The following is a 15,593-nucleotide window of genomic DNA, read 5'->3' on the forward strand; positions in this document are numbered from 1 at the left end:
GCTGTGTGGAGTCCTATGCGACAAGTTGTAGAAACTGCTGAAGGAGAAGGTGAATCGAGCCAATTTGCAGAAGTGAAGGCCATCCAGCTGGCTTTAGACATTGCTGACCAAGAAAAGTGGCCAGTGCTCTATCTCTATACTGACTCATGGATGGTGGCAAATGCCCTGTTGGGGTGGCTGCAGCGATGGAAGCAGAGCAACTGGCAGCACAGAGGCAAACCCATCTGGGCTGCCGCATTGTGGCAAGATATTGCTGCCCGGGTGGAGAACCTGGTTGTAAAAGTCCGTCACGTAGATGCTCACGTACCCAAGAGTCGGGCCACTGAAGAACATCAAAATAACCAGCAGGTGGATCAGGCTGCTAAGACTGAAGTGGCTCAGGTGGATCTGGACTGGCAACATAAGGGTGAATTATTTATAGCTCGGTGGGCCTATGACACCTCAGGTCACCAAGGAAAAGATGCAACATACAGATGGGCTCGTGATCGAGGGGTGGACTTAACCTGTGCTATAGTGTCCATGGTCATCCATGAATGTGAAACATGCGCTGCAATCAAGCAAGCCAAGTGGTTAAAGACTCTCTGGTATGGAGGACGATGGCTGAAATATAAATCTGGGGAGGCCTGGCAGATCGATTATATCACACTCCCACAAACCCGCCAAGGCAAGCGCCATGTGCTTACAATGGTGGAGGCAACCACCTGATGGCTGGAAACATATCCCGTGCCCCATGCCACTGCCTGGAACACTATCCTGGGCCTTGAAAAGCAAGTCCTATGGCGACATGGCACCCCAGAAAGAATTGAGTCAGACAATGGGACTCATTTCCGAAACAACCTCATAGACACCTGGGCCAAAGAGCACGGCATTGAGTGGGTGTATCACATCCCCTATCATGCACCAGCCTCAGGGAAAATTGAACGATACAATGGACTGTTAAAGACTACACTGAGAGCAATGGGTGGCGGGACATTCAAACAGTGGGATACACATTTAGCAAAGGCCACCTGGTTAGTCAACACTCGGGGATCTGCCAATCGAGCTGGCCCTGCCCAGTCAAAACTTTTACGTACTGTAGATGGGAATAAAGTCCCTGTAGTGCACATAAAAAATATGTTGTGGAAAACAGTTTGGGTTATTCCTGCCTTGGGCAAAGGCAAACCCATCTGTGGGATTGCTTTTGCTCAAGGACCTGGGTGCACTTGGTGGATAGTGTGGAAGGATGGGGAAGTCCGATGTGTACCTCAAGGGGATTTGATTTTGGGTGAGAATAGCCAATGATCTGAATTATATGATGTTAATTGCTACATAATATTATATGCCATACTAATGATATTACAGTAAGAATCACACAGATTAATGAAGAATGAACTTCGATGAAACCAAGCAAAGCACAGCGATGATGGTACCAGAACTGACTTCAACATGAAACAATCCAACACCACATACCATCTCCGTCTTTCCTGCCCTGGAAGATTATTATGACAGATGGAGCCCAAAGTCAAGGACTAAATGAACTCACAGAACATTTTAGAGGGATGGCCCATAGACTACGGGAATGATATCTGAGAGAGAGAGAGAGAGTGTGTGTGTGTGTGTGTGTGTGTGTGTGTATACACACACACACACATATATAAAAAAACAGGAAAAGGGGTGGTGATTAATGGAAATGTATTGGAAAGTGTGGGACTTGGGCATGACGTAGATGGTATAGAATAAGGGGTGGATACTGTCCTGGTTTTGGCAGGGATAGAGTTAATTTCCTTCCCAGTAGCTGGTCCAGTGCTGTGGTTTGGATTTGGGATGAGAACAAGGTTGGTAACACACCGATGTTTTAGTTGTTGCTAAGTAGTGCTTACACCAGTCAAGGACTTTTCAGCTTCCCATGCTCTACGGACTGAGAAGGCTGGAGGTGCACAAGAAGCTGGGAGGGGGCACAGCCAGGACAGCTGACCCAAACTGGCCAAAGGGACATTCCATACCATGTGACGTCATGCTCAGTACGTAAACTGGGGAAAACTGGCTGGGGGGGCCGCTGCTCAGGGACTGGCTGGGCATCGGTCGGTGGGTGGTGAGCAATTGCATTGTGCATCACTTGCTTTGTATATTATTATCATCATTATTACATTATTATTATCATTTTATTTCAATTATTAAACTGTTTTTATCTCAACCCATGAGTTTTTCTCACTTCTACTCTTCCAATTCTCTCCCCCATCCCACTGGCAGGTGGGAGTGGGCAAGCGGCTGTGTGGTGCTCAGTTGCCGACTGAGGTTAAACCACGACAAGTGGATAAAGATTAGAGACCATTAACTTGAAAGAAAGCAGCAAACCCCTCTGTCACTCAACCAGTTTAGCAAGGGCTGACGCTGGTTACTAGGCAGGAGTGAGAATACTGCTGCAGGAAAGTCAGTTAAGAAGCAGATGTTTTAGTCTTATAAAACGTATACACATCCATTACATGCAAATATAAATACCTACATATACATTTAAAGATGCACGTCAGCGTACGTTTAGAATATTTTTTAAGTTAATGTACCAGGAGTTTTAGTGGCAGTAGACTTCTTTTTTTCTGGCTTCAGCTCCTCTGCGTCTACTGCTCTAAGATCCTCATTCTTCTGCATTTCTGTTTCCATAGCTGCATCTTCAGAATCTCCCTCTTCCTTTTCTTCAAGAGGCATAATAGGTTTCTCTTGCTCCTTGCTAGCTACATCTGTATAAAGGCAACAATACTTATTAAGGGGAAAGAGGAAGGAAAAGTAGTGAAGTTGCAAAAAACCATTACATTCTGAAGCCACTGCGTATCAGTTTTAGTCAACTTCAGAAGAGATCTGAGCTATTGTCTCAAACCTCAGTTTTATCTTTCATTGTGCTGTGCCATGTTGTGTCAATGAGCTATTGCCCTGAAAACCTGATGAATAAAATAGACTAGTTACTTTAATGGAAAGCAATTAAATTTAGATTAGAGGAATATTTTTAAAGAGACATCAATTTGTTTGATATAGAATAAAGAACCTGTTGTGTTAGCCTAAATATTTTGCATGTGTGGTAGTTTGGGCTTCAAAATAATTGAAGTAAGATTTGGAGAGAACAGAGTTTAAATATGGTTATTAAACTAAAACCCATTTTTATGAGTCAATTCAGTATTTTCAAAAATGTTATCGTTAGTTCAAACCTGATTGCCAGAGTAGCATTTACTGTAGTGAAATAGTGCTACATCTTAAACCAAAGCAAGGATTGTTAACCATAACTTCAGAAAACTTACTGGGAAAAAATACAGTAAATAGGAGCGCTTCAGGATTTGATTTTGCAATGACAACTCTTTACACCCAGAAATACCACCGTACCATATGTCTGTGCATCATAGCATTCGGAGCCTTGTTTAATATGTTCAAATGCATCAGCCTCCTCCACGTTTTGTTTAGGCTGAGTTGTATTCTGCTTTGCTTCACTGCTGGATTCTATGGTTCTGAGTCGCTTGTGGATATGTTCGTTGTGATCTCCCATCGAACGCTCATTGTCTGCCTGACCAGGTTTCCTCTTGAAACTCTGAAAAAGAACAAAGTAATACCATGAACTTCAAGTAAGGTGCAACCAAATGCTGATTAGAACAAGAGTTCTAACAAGGAGAAACTAAGTCCTGCCTATTTGCTGATTAATTTTAAGACATTCAAATTTAAAAAAAAAAAAAAAAAAAAAAAAAAATTGAGAAGAGATGAACCTGGGTATTTTTTCTGCTTTGCTTCTGAGAAGCCATCCGGGCCATGCGCGTGGATTCATGGCCTTCTGATTGATTTGCACTTGAAGCTCCACTTCCGTATTCCTGAGAAACCAAAAAAATTGCAATGGTAACTAAAAAGGGATTTAGGAACTACTGTAGACAAATTTGAGAAGTTAAACTGCAATGCTATGCTACCTTCTATTGTGAATGACGAACGGCTCACAACTGCAAGTGTTATTCTTGTGGAAAGCAGACAAAACAGGTCTGCAGCTCAACAATTAGCCTAAAATACCTTCATAGCAGTGAAAACTGTGTGGTATCTACATGGTCTTCAATTTTTTTCAGTGAATTTATAATTGGTGTTCTAAAAATTAAATCTTAGACACAATTATTAAAAATATGGCAGGAATTCCTTGGTTGTAACTTGAAAACATATTCTTAAGTTCAGCATTTTTAACTAGGACACTTCCGTGTAATTTACCTCTTTAGACTGGTCTCTTTCTGAAGCCTCTCCAGCCAGCTCAACAGCACTGTCACTCTGCAGGTTTTCTTGCCCCGTCTGCCCCTGTGTTTCATGCTCCATTCTTTCCTCAGGCTCAGGGATCTGTTCATCCATCTCTGAATTATCTTTACCCTCTTCTTCCTGAAATAACATCAGTTTATTTTAACATTCTAAAAAACATCGGGAAACAGAAGGCCAAGGAGGTAACAGGAATACAGATGACAGAAATACACCGGTTTAATAGTAAGAACATCTCTGTTATCTTGACGAAGATTTTCACTAACATTACACCTACTCAATGTCAAATTTGTTTCAGAGTATCATAGAACACATTCATTTCTTAAGCCTTGTATAAGGCAATTAAAAAAAAAAAAAAAAAGAAAATGAAAATGAAAATCAGGCTTTTATTTATTTTACTCTACCTGAGGTTGAAGGCCTTGATCAGCAGCAGGGATTCCCTTATCTTCAACAGATTCATTTTTTTCCTCATCAGGTGGTTGTGACTCTTCTTCCGCTGCTGCTGCTGCATCCTCAGTGTTCCCTGCATTTTCTTCTTGATCATCAGCATCTTTGTCCCCTTCATCCTCCTCCTCTTTATCTTCAGGAACAGCTTCTTCAGCTGGTTCTGCATCTTGATCATCTCTTTCTGTCTCACCAGTATCCCCTTCATTCTGTTCTTGTGTCTTCTCTGCCTCATTTAAATCAACAGGTTTCTCATCTACCTCAAAAGCATTCTCATCTTCTGGATTAAAAAAATCAGAAAGGTATACAAAACTTTCAGTGAAGTACAGAAACAGTGAATATTACAGATATTTGGAATAAAACAGCACAGCCTATCAAAAAAATCTTAAAGAAAATAGTGAGAATTCTATACATAGAATCTATGATTTTCTACAGCAGACAATTTCTTTAAGTCACAATTGGTTTGTAACTAACAATACAGCAGGATGAATTCCTATTAACTTCCTTTAACCTAATATTCCTGAGGGTCAGTTGACTCTGAGTGCAAATGCTTGGAAGTATCATAGAAAAAACTGAAACCACAAAAGCAACTGGACAATGAAATAAGGAGCTTCTAGCATAAATTAGGGTGTATCACTTGGATAACATGAGAAAGCCTGCTCCACAGTGTGCGTGAAAGGGAGGTAAAGGAAAATGCTGTAATATTAAGTTCTTATCTGGCCTGCATCTGGTATCTTGGTATTTTGATACACAGAAGTGAATTTGCAGCTTTTTGTTATACAGAATCCTACCACCACCTCTCTTCTTTCTATAAAGAAAGAGAGCTCATTATCTGACTGTTCCTCCCTATTTCCATTTGGCTTTCATCTGGGAATCTATAGAGAGATTTTCAGCTGTACCTCCATCCTCTTCCTCCTCATCACTCTTCTCATCATTCTCCAGGTTCAAATTATCAGGAAGGTCCAAAGGTTCAACTTCAGGCTGCTTTTCTTGCTGGCCATGATAAGGATCTACTTCATTCTCATCATACTCGCGCTGTCAGCAAAAGAATAGGCGGGGGTGAATAACAGATACGTAAATACGTGGGAGGAAAGGCAAAGATGAGAAATAAGATACTATTGAATTCTCTAGGACACAGAAATACTGGATACAATATTACATTCTGCTCAGTTAAAAACGAAGTTCCAATGGCACACATCCTTATGTATAAATAGCAGAAAAAGATTAATTTCGGCAAATGCATTTACATAAATTGTAACTTCCTCAAATCAGCATGTTTTGTGTTCAGAATCCAATTTTCCTAGCTGAAAGATTCTGAACAGAATCTGCACTCTTGCAGATGGTAAATGCACTCTTGCATACTATGCAGAATCTTCACGCATACTGTATATACAGATTCTTGGGATGAGTCCCACTGACTTAAGATGTTTCTGTTGCTGAACACAACAGAACAAGAACTTTTAAGCTTTGTCCATCAAAACATCATTTCAGCGTAAAGCCTGTTTTGGCAGCCATTACGAGTTCAGGTTAGTGCAAACAAAAATTCGTTCTGGATTATAGATCAGAAAATATACATGTATTATAATGGATACAATATGGTTTATTTTTAGCTCTGAAATGAACTAACTTTTTTCAGTGCACTTCACTATTAAATAAAGAGCATTTCAAATTCTCAGAAACACATGATGTGAGCAACAGGATATGGTTTAACAGCAGGATACTCTACGTAGTCCAAATCATTTTTACCTCATCAATTTGTTCATGGATTTTCTCTTTGTTTCCACTGTCCTCTTCTTGTTGCTCGTCTTCCTCATCCTTGGGAGGCTGTTTTTTATTATCCTTGTTTCCTGTGCCCAAATTGTCATCTTTTGCAACAAGCTCTGAATCCTCCTATTAACCAACAAATTCAAAAGAAACTCGGTTATGCTACCTGCTTCTCAAAGTCTGAGTGACAAGACATCATCTCTTACAGAAAAAAAAGACAACACTAAATAACTTGTGATATACTCAGATTATCCCTTTCTAACACCAAGAGCTATGCAAGGGAGTTCACAGTCTAGGTCACGTCAAGTTAACAGAGTTGAATTCCCTTGATAGATGTCTTCCCACCCCTTTTCTCCTTACCTCATCCATTCCTGGTCCAGTTTCTTCTGTTTTACTGCTGGTATCTTCATCATCATCATCTTCATCCCCCCAGAGCCTCTCATCCAATTTATCATCAGCTTCAGCATTATCAAGATTTCCCATCTGCTTATCCAGCTCCTCCTCTTCATCTGAATTTTCATCATTTTCTGTGTACAGTTCAGAATGTGTTTCAGTACGGAAAAGATAAAGCTAACTTTTTTTTGTTAACTTGAAACAAACAGTCACACTTAGCACTTTAATTCCATCACCCTATGCAGTTAATTGAGAGATGTGGAAAAAGACACACATGCACTAACACCCAGAAGAGCAGGCTCCTAATTCTGTGGTTCAGAGTGTTCCCTTGGACATACGGACACACACAGCATTCTCTCTCTCAGACTAACAAGTCCCAGGTGCAAAGCTTGGATGATTTAAACTCTCTTATTCCTTACACTCTCCGTTCTCCATTTTCAAGACATTTTGACGTTACTGGGAAGGGGAAGGTCCATTCTACTTTATCTGTTTATTAGTTTGGAATTTCCCTTCTTGTGCAGATGAACTTATTCCTGGCATTTTGTCAGAGATTTGAAAGTAGATTAATGCTACCGTAATTTATAAGCCACGTTAGTTTCAGATGTTCAAGCTGTTACCCTTTAAAGTGAAGAACTGCTACCTTTTGGGTGAGTAGCAACTTGAATGAATCTATCAAGTGTTGCTATTTTTTCCATTTTAAAAAGGTAAAGTTAAATTCTTTTCATTGCTTAAAAGTTAGCAATAGCTTCATTAGTCACGTTTTGAAGTTAACTACAGCCATATTTTCAAGTATTCTGTTGATCTTCAACAGCTCCACAACGTCAGTGATTAATTTTAAACTGCGTCTATAGGTCAGCTCACAACAGGAAGAACAAATAGTCTCCATTCCAAAACCATCACAGTGAAAGAAGAGAAAGAGTATTTCCTTTGTACACTTCTTAGCATTCATATTAATACTTCTTAGTATTCATATACAAAACGGCACTACTCTGTTGTTGAACACTGACTTTTCAGTATATGCTTAATTATGTAAAAGTATCAGCCATTATTGGATTGATCTATAACATTTCTTATAAGTTTGCTATAGTGGAAGGACCAAACCTTTTTTCTCCTGTTCTCCATCATGCATTTTTCCTTCAAAGTCTTCTGACATTTCAATTGCATTGTCTTCTCCTTCAATGTCTGGTTTAGAATCTTGATCCTCCTTCTCCTTCTCTTCACCCTTTTGAAAACTGTCTTCTATCTGAATTATTGGTAAAGCAAAAAATTACAATGGATCTTGCCTATATATTAAAACTTACTTGAAGTACCACAGCAATATTTATAAGCTTATATGCAAAGATAAAAGCCAACCTAAACAGGAGACTGAAGGTAACTTCATGTTTCTTTTACCTGAAACATCCACAACATGGATTTCAAGGGCTTTTTCAGCTTCACTTGAATTAAACAAGAACAACCTCAAACACTTGCCTGATCTTCACTTTCTATTTTGTCGCTCACATCCTTCTTGCCTTCCCCATCTCCAATACCACCGTCCTCATAATCATGAAACTGTGTTGCTCCCTCTCCAGCTTCATCTTCAAGTAATTCTTTTGGCAGACAAAACCCCTACAAAGGCAAACAGAAACTCAAAACTTTCTGTATTAGCAAGTACATCTTTCAGCTTAGTTTCTACTTAAGACTTTTGTACACATTAAATATATGCTTACCATATATCCACCGCTATCTCTAATAACTTACCTTTTGGGCAAGCTCTGTAAAAATGCTCGTTAGAACAGAAAGCAATTTTCCAGTACTCCTGTGAGACGCCAGTGAAACAGTGAGGTAGAACAGGATAAGGTCTGAATACTTGCAGAGCATGGGCTTTAGACGCACCAGCAAATAGCAGGACTGGTTGAAGAACTGCAGTTAAAACCAAAGAACAGCTGTCAAACATGATTACGTACATACTGAGACGCACCTCAGAGGGTAATGATAGAGATGGAAAACACATGCTCAAACCAGAAATACCAGTAGGTGAGTTTAAATACAATTTCTAAAGTTTCTGGAGCTTTTTCTAGATTTTCACAAAAACTAAAACGCTTCCTTCTTGCTAAAGGAACATCTGGCTTTTGCACTATAGAAGAGTACCCATATTTGGCCATAATTTCTTCACATGCTTCTAGTTCTAAGGTATTGGACAATAAGAAGCAATGCATGTTTAACCACGGAAGTTCACAATTCCAAATCTTTTGAGCCCTTAAGCCAAAAACTCTTGAAAAGAACAACTTTACCTTATGTTTATCTGAAGTGTAATCTTCCCCATAAAATTTCAGGTTCTCGAGGAGTTCTGAAACTGCTAAAATTGCTTTCTGAACATGCAAAGAATCCAAATCAGCAGAGAGATCTTCATCCAAAAGCTTAGTTATATGTCCTGCTTTAATCACATCAAATGAGGCTGCATCCTCTTTGTTTGAAATACATAAAAAAATATGGAAATCAAGTCAGACATTCTAAAAGTGTTATAGCAAGCAATCTAGAAATATCCATCCTATCTGTTTAAATAGACAACTTCTATTAAAAAGGCAATTTCCTTGTGTATTGGTACCTCCACTAGACACAGAGTTTAAAGAATTTTTAGGTTTGCGTAGTTTGAACTCTCCTCCTCCCCCTTAAGTAAATTAACAAACTTACCATCTTCCTCTGGAGATTTTTCTTCCTCTTTTCCATCTTCGTGTTTTCTCCCTACCAAACACTGGATGGCATACAGAACAACACGGATAACAGTTTCCACTTTTGCTGAGAAGTGCTCCACAAACTCTTCATCTGACCGTTGATTTCCTTTTGAACCATAACACAGGCAGTTTTACATAGAAATGCATTAAATTACAGGTTACTATGTTTCCCCTATGCAAGGAGCATGATAAGCACTACGCAATTTCTACTACATAGTTCTACTAAAATCTCCTTGCTAATCCTGACCTACAACTATGGTGTAAGATCTGTCATAAGCAGTGACTAAGGGGGAAAAAATATTACTGCACAAATTAAGTCTGGACTAAATTTTACAAGTTTGAACTTCATCAAGTGTTTCAGGATATCCAAATGAACATGGAGCCATCTTCTGCAATAACCAAACTAATGAATTCTTATATCTTTATCTAAATTACAAAACAGGCAGAGAAGAATTGTCCTTACCACTGCAATTTGACATGGAAGCAAGAAGCTGTGTTCTCCAGGCTGTGAAATCTGCAGATGTGTTATTAACTTCTTCTTGTATATACTTTAGGCTCTTGATTAGGGCCATCTGATTTGCAGCTTGCCCGTCTTCCCCATTTGGAAGAAACAGGGACTCTATGCCTTGTAACTGAGCTGAGACTTCCAGCAAACAACTCATAGCTGATGTGCAAACTTCAAAATCTCTCCTGCAAAAAGAAATAGCATAATATTGAAAGAACAAACAGTTCAATTTAAGATTAAACCTTTTCTTGGGGCATGGATGAGTGGGAGGCAGTTGATCTCCATCTTGAACTTATTAAATAAAAAGTTTGACAACAAGCAGGTGTGCCACTTACACTCACACTGTTTGAAGCGGAGAGAAAATGAGAGGGTTCTTATTATTATTATATAGGCTACAGATTTCTTTTAAAATAAAAATTTCTTCATTAAATTGATATTTGAAATTCACCTCATTAACTAAGGAGCTATGGGGCTGAAATCCCAGGAGACCAAAGACAAACTGAGAAGCTGAGATAGACCAATTTTTTTCTGACTTGTCAGGGGAGTAGGAGAAGACACATACGTTTGTTTAAAAAGCCATGCACTGCATTTGGCAAGAAAAACAAACGGAAACAAGCTTCAAGAGCACCTGAACACGCTTTTCAAGAATGCAAACATTTTAAAGGTTACTTCACATATCTTATACGAACATAAAACATACAGAGATTCAATTTCATGCACATGTAGAACTCACCAGGAATAAAACAAGGTCTCACATGGCTGCTGTCTTATTTTGTCCACTTCTGCTTTCATTGTCTTCACATTTGCCAGCATCGCAGTCAATTGTGTAGCTAGCTGCAGCCATAACTGATCCTTATTTCGCATCCTGCATCCAGGAGGCAGTTGCTCAATTGTTACTGGAGACAAGTATTTTAGCTCTGAGGGAATGAGGTCAGGTATTCCCGTAAAAACATTTCCCATTTCAGGTCCTGAATTCTGGAAAATGTTTGTTTTGACATCTCTTCTTTCATTGTCACTGCACTTCGTTAACTCTGCTTTTGGGCAGCATTGTATAAACCAAGACAGCTCCTCGAGAACCATCATGCACTGCATGGAAAGTTGCTGCAGTTTGTCAGTCCAGTATTGAATACTGTCTTGAGGAGGAAATGCTACATTATATTCTCTGTCAGCGGTCAACCTAGAATCTATCTCTTGTATACAACTCAGGAGGTTCCTAGTCAAGAAGGAAGAAGGAAAAGTTACAATCACCGAGTTTTATGTTATACTTCCCTTTTAAAAACTCAACTTTCAGACTAAATTCATAAAAGATCTAGATAATATGGACTCAGTGGAAGTCAAACTTTTTCTGGAAAAACTAAAATGATAGTCTTTTTTTAAAAAAAAATTGTTTAATTAGTGGATTTTTCTCTCCATTGCATATGTTTGAGTTGTCCGGAAAACAGGGCTTTGTGAGACTTCTCAGAATCTACACCATCTTTTCAAACAATCCTTAAACTCCTGGCCTGATACTCAAATATTGTTCATTTTCCTCCATTATAAAAGCAAATTAGATTCTAACACACCTTCATTCTCTAAAGTGCTCATAACAAATGATTAATCTGATTTGCAATGAAAGTCACAGCAATGCAGATAAGTATCTTGGAAGTTTTACTATTCCTGCAACTGTAAAGTTGAGGAGTTTGTGTTTTGGGCTTTTCTTTGTTTTGTTGGGGGTTTTTTGTTTGTTTTTCCAAGTTTCCTAGGGTTAATATAAATTTTGTACCAGTAATCTCCAGTCCAGATTTCCTTTCCTGTACAAAGGAAATAGCTCCTGACCTAACTTCAAAAAGTTTTATGGGTTACATTAGTGATGAGCACAAATATGCAGAACAGTGGAGTTCGCAGTGAAACTGATGAGTCAAGCAATAGAGTGAAAAATCATAGAATCATTAAGGTTGCAAAAAAGACCTCTAAGATCATCGAGTCCAACCGTCGACCCAACACCACCATGCCCACTAAACCATGGCCCTAAGTGCCGCATCTACACGTCTTTTAAATACGTCCAGGGATGGTGACTCAACCACTTCCCTGGGCAGCCTCTTCCAATGTTTCACCACTCTTTCAGTAAAAAAATTTACTTTACACATCAAGTAAGAAAGATTTCCTATACACTTTTCCTTTTACAGTTTTGACACAAGATCTAGTATCTCCCACCTTTCTAGAATTTTTCTTTGTAAGCTGTTGAGGTTTTTTCATTTTGGCTCAAAGTGCCATCCAGATCATTTATTTGCTCCAGATCAAACCAACAACTTGAACGTAGCCAAAATTAACTTAGGCCAATACCAAATGAGAGAGATTTAACAATCTATAGGTTTAATGGGTTAACCGTGTAATTAACTACAGTAATTATTTCATGGTCTTCATGTACGCCTAACTTGTTTTCCCAAATAATTTTGATTCCAAAATACTGGCTGCAGTGACAGGATAAACAATATCTAACCCCTTTTTTTTTTTTGCTCCTTCCTCCAATCTTTTCTATCTAGGCTTAATTGAGGGCAGGAGAGAAATGGGAAAGTGGGGGGAAGAATTTTATTTTCTTCTACCTTATTTTCCTTCTTTCTGAACTGAATTGCTTACTGTCAAACTCCTTGCCAACGTTTAAATGTTGGAAAATGCAAAATACCTCAGTAAAATCCACTGTTCTGTCAATGCAGTAAGAGATCGTCTCTGTTTGACAAGCATCTGCATGAGGTGTGCAGTGAATCCTTTGCATCGTTCAATGCTACCTAGTCCAATATCCTAAAGAAAACAGATACAGAAAAAGCGGGAGGGAACAATTAAATGAATAAGCAGACAACAACATTCTCTGTGCCTCCGTTTCATTTCACTGAGCAGGCTGAAAGGTTATGGTTTAATTGAACAAGTCTTAAAATGCAGACAAAAATTACAGTTATTACTGTTTCCCCATCTTTATTTTTCTGCATCTTCCATATATCCTGCATACAAATTTTATTTTCAAGTAGCTTCTGCAACAACAGTCATATTAAATGGCACTCCACTGCAGCAATTCTTATCAGGAATTTAGTTCCAATGGTAAAGCTACCTTACATAAATGATGATTAAAATCTAAAGAGATACCAGCCTAAATTTTTACATTCGTGACCATTGCTAAAAACCACTTCCACAATTCATTTTACCAGATTTACCGACAATTACTTTCACTCCTTTCATTAGGAGGGATCCCATTTTAAAGCTTAGAATAAATGTTCACAACACAGAGCAAAACTGATCACAGCTACATTCCATTATTTATGGCCATTATCAGCTGTGACGTTTGGTAAGATCATGTTGTAAAACAAGGGGTGAAGCATAGTGAGAGGAAGAGCATCTATCTGGAAGAGATCCCTTTTTCCTGGAATACTGGAAAAGCGGTATTGATTTGGCAGAGCTCATCTGTTCCTTCTACTGATTTTAGACCAATTTTTAAGCAAGGAAATATATCAGCACTTTTTGTGTTAGACACAGGCTCCAGTTATGCCCAATTATAAATCTCAACTGATTTTTTTTGTGAGCACCAACTAATCCTGGTTTTGTTTTCCTAGAAAGTTTTGATTCAGCATTTTGGGAGTTTCCTTCATACACAAAAAGTAGCAATTTGGGATCTGTTGGGACGAAAGATACTGTACACTGAACAGATCATTAACTTAGTTCACTAAACTAATATTGTTCATTCATAAAACAACTGGTTTTAAAATGCTGCATTTAATGACTGGTCCCAAAAATATCGTATTTTGTATATTACAGAACATAGCATTATCTGGTATCACCTTTTTACTACTAGAAAATTTCAGTCCGAGCTGGTAAAATAAAATTAACAGAAGTAGGATTTCTATTTTTACTTCGGTGTTTTTACCTTGGCAGGTGCTAACAATGCTGTCTGAAGTCTAGAGTGGCGTGCAAGTGACCGATAGAAGTACTTCTGGCATCCATCCCAGGCAGAAGAAATCTCTGTCAGCAACCTGACAGAGCACAAAAAAGTCTGATATTAGAAAGGTATATAATTCCAGCACACTGGAACCACCAGGTCAGCTCTTTAACCTAACAAAATTGCTTACAATTTGTTATTTTGCAAACGCATTGATCTTGTAATTCTTCATTTTCTCCACAAGTATTCTAGTCTTAAGGAAACATTTAATTTTTAGAATAAACTCTAAGGAAACCTTAAGCAATAGCAACAAAATCTCTATCTTTGAATGTCATTTAACTCTTAGTGATTTTTTTTTCTTACCCCCATGCAGCTAAATCCAGCTTGATAGGGAAGCCTTTATTTTGGCCTTGATGAAAAATATTATAAACTAAACCCTTACATCTGAGGAGGACAATAACCAGCATGTCTCAATGACAAAAATCACTTGCTGCCAGAAAAACAAGAGAGAAGCATCTGAAAGAACATCTTTCCTCTAGGTAAGTTCTTCCAGAAATGCCCACTTTGAAGTCTATGTATTTTTTCCTGAAATATCCGATTATTCAAATGAAGACAAAACAATTAAGTAATCCCTGTAAATTACAACTCATCTTTAATAAAATCATTAGCAGTCTACATTCTAATACGATGCTAGAAAAGCACCCCAGGAAAAGCTGGATGGTGGAGGGCTAATTGAAATCTAATTCACAGAAACAATGAAACTGAGGGTACAGTTGTCAAAAGCGCAAATTAAAAAACAAACGAACAAAACCCTCACTCAGTTGTACATGTCATTACAGTATGTACAGGATTTTCCAACTGAGAAGTAATGGGAGGAAGGTAATATGTAAAATCGTAAATGAATTACAGTCCAGAAATTCCAGTCTAAATCCACATGCAATAAATTCCATATATTATAGCTGCAATTTATACAATCTAAGGGTTAGAAATACTGTGTACATACGTGGCATCCAGTTCATGTGTACAATTTACTACACCTAATGCACTACGCAAGTCCAGTGGATGTAGGTAGAGTATTTCATTATAGTCTTTTGAACGGGACCAAGAAAGACCTTTCCGGTATGACAAACCTGGAATGACATTTGAACACACATCCTTTTATGCCCTCATTCTTTTATATGAAAAATGTCACTCATACAGTTGGTATTAAGAGATAAAATCTTCTGATGTAGTTTTTTTTCCTGATGCTGTCTGATTTTGACAAGTCTTTGAACATGCTGCAAGTTTTGTACGTAAGAACACATCGTAGCTTAGCTATCTTCAGCTGAACACAGCTGAAGAACACAGCTGAAATAAGACAAACATAGAGCTGTGTGTATAAAGGAGGTTGGTGGTAGTGGCCAAGAGAAAAAAAACGAAAAGCCTTGAAAGGCAGGCTACAGCTTGAGAAAGTTACAGCTATGTACTTTTAAAGCTCAGTCTTAAGGCTGTTATTTTAGCTATTTTTAAAACTGGATTAAATATGCTCATTTCTCTCAAGCCAATTAAAACACTCCTTTCAAAGTATCCTGAAGGTAAGCAGAGCCGGTAAGAAATACTCATTAACTATTTAGGTTATGTTGCCATT

At 38.4% G+C, this 15,593-nt stretch overlaps 1 protein-coding gene across 2 annotated transcripts in view; it reads right to left on the bottom strand.

Annotated features, from left to right (window-relative positions):
* The window catches only part of MDN1 (midasin AAA ATPase 1), a 112,360-nt gene that overhangs the window by 14,263 nt on the left and 82,504 nt on the right, over positions 1 to 15,593 (bottom strand). Inside the window, exons 76-93 of one of the 2 annotated variants that reach the window (XM_076333230.1) lie at positions 14,970 to 15,096; positions 13,955 to 14,060; positions 12,725 to 12,840; positions 10,796 to 11,275; positions 10,021 to 10,247; positions 9,517 to 9,663; positions 9,117 to 9,289; positions 8,584 to 8,745; positions 8,314 to 8,451; positions 7,945 to 8,086; positions 6,811 to 6,977; positions 6,433 to 6,576; positions 5,586 to 5,721; positions 4,647 to 4,963; positions 4,204 to 4,365; positions 3,723 to 3,824; positions 3,349 to 3,550; positions 2,541 to 2,714 (exon numbers count right to left, since the gene is read on the bottom strand). In XM_076333230.1, the coding sequence (XP_076189345.1) occupies positions 2,541 to 2,714; positions 3,349 to 3,550; positions 3,723 to 3,824; positions 4,204 to 4,365; positions 4,647 to 4,963; positions 5,586 to 5,721; positions 6,433 to 6,576; positions 6,811 to 6,977; positions 7,945 to 8,086; positions 8,314 to 8,451; positions 8,584 to 8,745; positions 9,117 to 9,289; positions 9,517 to 9,663; positions 10,021 to 10,247; positions 10,796 to 11,275; positions 12,725 to 12,840; positions 13,955 to 14,060; positions 14,970 to 15,096 (3,222 nt within the window). Of the gene's footprint in view, positions 1 to 2,540; positions 2,715 to 3,348; positions 3,551 to 3,722; positions 3,825 to 4,203; positions 4,366 to 4,646; positions 4,967 to 5,585; positions 5,722 to 6,432; positions 6,577 to 6,810; positions 6,978 to 7,944; positions 8,087 to 8,313; positions 8,452 to 8,583; positions 8,746 to 9,116; positions 9,290 to 9,516; positions 9,664 to 10,020; positions 10,248 to 10,795; positions 11,276 to 12,724; positions 12,841 to 13,954; positions 14,061 to 14,969; positions 15,097 to 15,593 lie in introns of both variants that reach the window. The other variant, XM_076333229.1, reaches the window with a different exon arrangement.

The sequence above is a fragment of the Aptenodytes patagonicus genome, chromosome 3, assembly GCF_965638725.1.
Source record: "Aptenodytes patagonicus chromosome 3, bAptPat1.pri.cur, whole genome shotgun sequence".
NCBI classification, from domain to species: Eukaryota; Metazoa; Chordata; class Aves; order Sphenisciformes; family Spheniscidae; genus Aptenodytes; species Aptenodytes patagonicus.